The sequence below is a fragment of the Orycteropus afer genome, unplaced genomic scaffold (genome assembly GCF_000298275.1).
Source record: "Orycteropus afer afer isolate SDZICR_OR568_19922 unplaced genomic scaffold, OryAfe1.0 scaffold00666, whole genome shotgun sequence".
Classification (NCBI taxonomy): domain Eukaryota; kingdom Metazoa; phylum Chordata; class Mammalia; order Tubulidentata; family Orycteropodidae; genus Orycteropus; species Orycteropus afer.
Genome location: NW_006922253.1, coordinates 38,081 through 39,675, shown reverse-complemented (window position 1 = coordinate 39,675; position 1,595 = coordinate 38,081). Strand labels below are relative to the sequence as shown.

The window sequence follows — 1,595 nt, the reverse complement described above, 5'->3', positions numbered from 1 at the left end:
GTTGGAATACTACATGTTTTCTTACATGTTTTCTTTCATACCACAACAAAAGAAAAGAAAAGGCACAGAACCTATATTTACTTCTAAAAAAAAATTAACTCAAAAATTTACAAATCGATAGTATCAAGATATTTATTATTTATTTGAATGAAAAACCTTAATAACTTCAAGGTTGAATTAATAAGATTCCTTTATTTGCAGGTAATGTAATTAACAAGCACATTAAACACATGGAGAACAAGAACAATGTGACAGAGTTTGTTCTACTGGGGCTCACAGGAAACCCAAAGATGCAGAAAGTCGTATTTGCTGTGTTTTTTGTCATCTACATCACCACTCTGGTAGGAAATGTGCTCATCGTGATCACCATCACCACCAGCACATTGCTGGGCTCCCCCATGTACTTTTTCCTGGCCTATCTCTCTTTTATTGATGCTTGCTATTCCTCTGTCACTACCCCCAAACTGATTGTAGATTCACTCTGTGAGAGGAAGACCATCCTATTCAATGGATGTATGACGCAAATCTTTGGAGAACATTTCTTTGGAGGTGCTGAGGTCATTCTTCTTACTGTGATGGCTTATGACCGCTATGTTGCCATCTGCAAGCCCTTGCACTACACAACCATCATGAACCAGAGAGTGTGTGGTCTGCTCATGGTAGTCTCTTGGGTGGGAGGCTTTCTTCATGCAACCATACAGATCCTTTTCATGTTTCAGTTACCTTTCTGTGGCCCTAACATCATAGATCACTTTATGTGTGATCTGAACCCTTTGCTCAATCTTGCCTGCACTGACACCCACATTCTAGGGCTTTTCGTTGCTGCCAACAGTGGATTCATCTGCCTGTTAAACTTTCTTCTCTTGCTCGTCTCCTATGTAGTCATTCTGTACTCCTTAAGGACCCACAGCTTAGAAGGGAGGCGCAAAGCCCTGGAAACTTGTGTTTCCCACATCACAGTGGTCGTGTTATATTTTGTACCCTGCATATTCGTGTACATGAGACCCACGGGCACTTTACCTGTTGACAAAGCAGTTGCTGTATTCTATACTATGATAACTCCCATACTAAATCCTTTAATCTATACCTTCAGAAATGCCCAAATGAAAAATGCCATTATGAAATTGTGCAGTAAGAAAGTTATTTCAGATGGCAGATAAATATTTCTAGATTCTAAAAATCATTCTACTGAAGAAAGGATCAAAACAACATTCACAAGGATCTCAGAATGACATACATATGGGATATGGGGAAAAATGATCATTATAATTCATAGGTTTTCCATTTAGCAGATTAGAAATAAGTACAAGAAAAGATAGGAAACCTAACCCAGAAGCATTCTTTGTATACTTGAAAATTTTACCAACTACATATTTAGTTTTACTAGCATAATCTATGTAAATTGATGCATAAACTTCCTATTGATAAAAATAAGATATAATAAAATTTATTTATGATATGCAATAATCTCTATAACAGGTGCCAAGAGATAATCACTTTTTAATTTAACTTTTATTGTGATTTGGGAGAAATTTTAGAGTAAATTGGTTTTCCATCAACAACGCATACAAATTTTTATTCATGGCATTAATTGC

At 36.4% G+C, this 1,595-nt stretch overlaps 1 protein-coding gene across 1 annotated transcript; it reads left to right on the top strand.

Annotated features, from left to right (window-relative positions):
• Positions 1-212: 212 nt before the first annotated feature.
• LOC103210884 (olfactory receptor 4C46-like) lies at positions 213-1,160 on the top strand. Its single transcript, XM_007956800.2, has one exon. The coding sequence runs from the start codon at positions 231-233 to the stop codon at positions 1,158-1,160; it is 930 nt and encodes a 309-aa protein (XP_007954991.1). The 5' UTR covers positions 213-230.
• Positions 1,161-1,595: the final 435 nt, after the last annotated feature.

Excerpts from the sequence above, each read along its gene's own strand:
- LOC103210884 (XM_007956800.2), top strand. The coding sequence starts at position 231 with ATGGAGAACAAGAACAATGTGACAGAGTTTGTTCTACTGGGGCTCACA.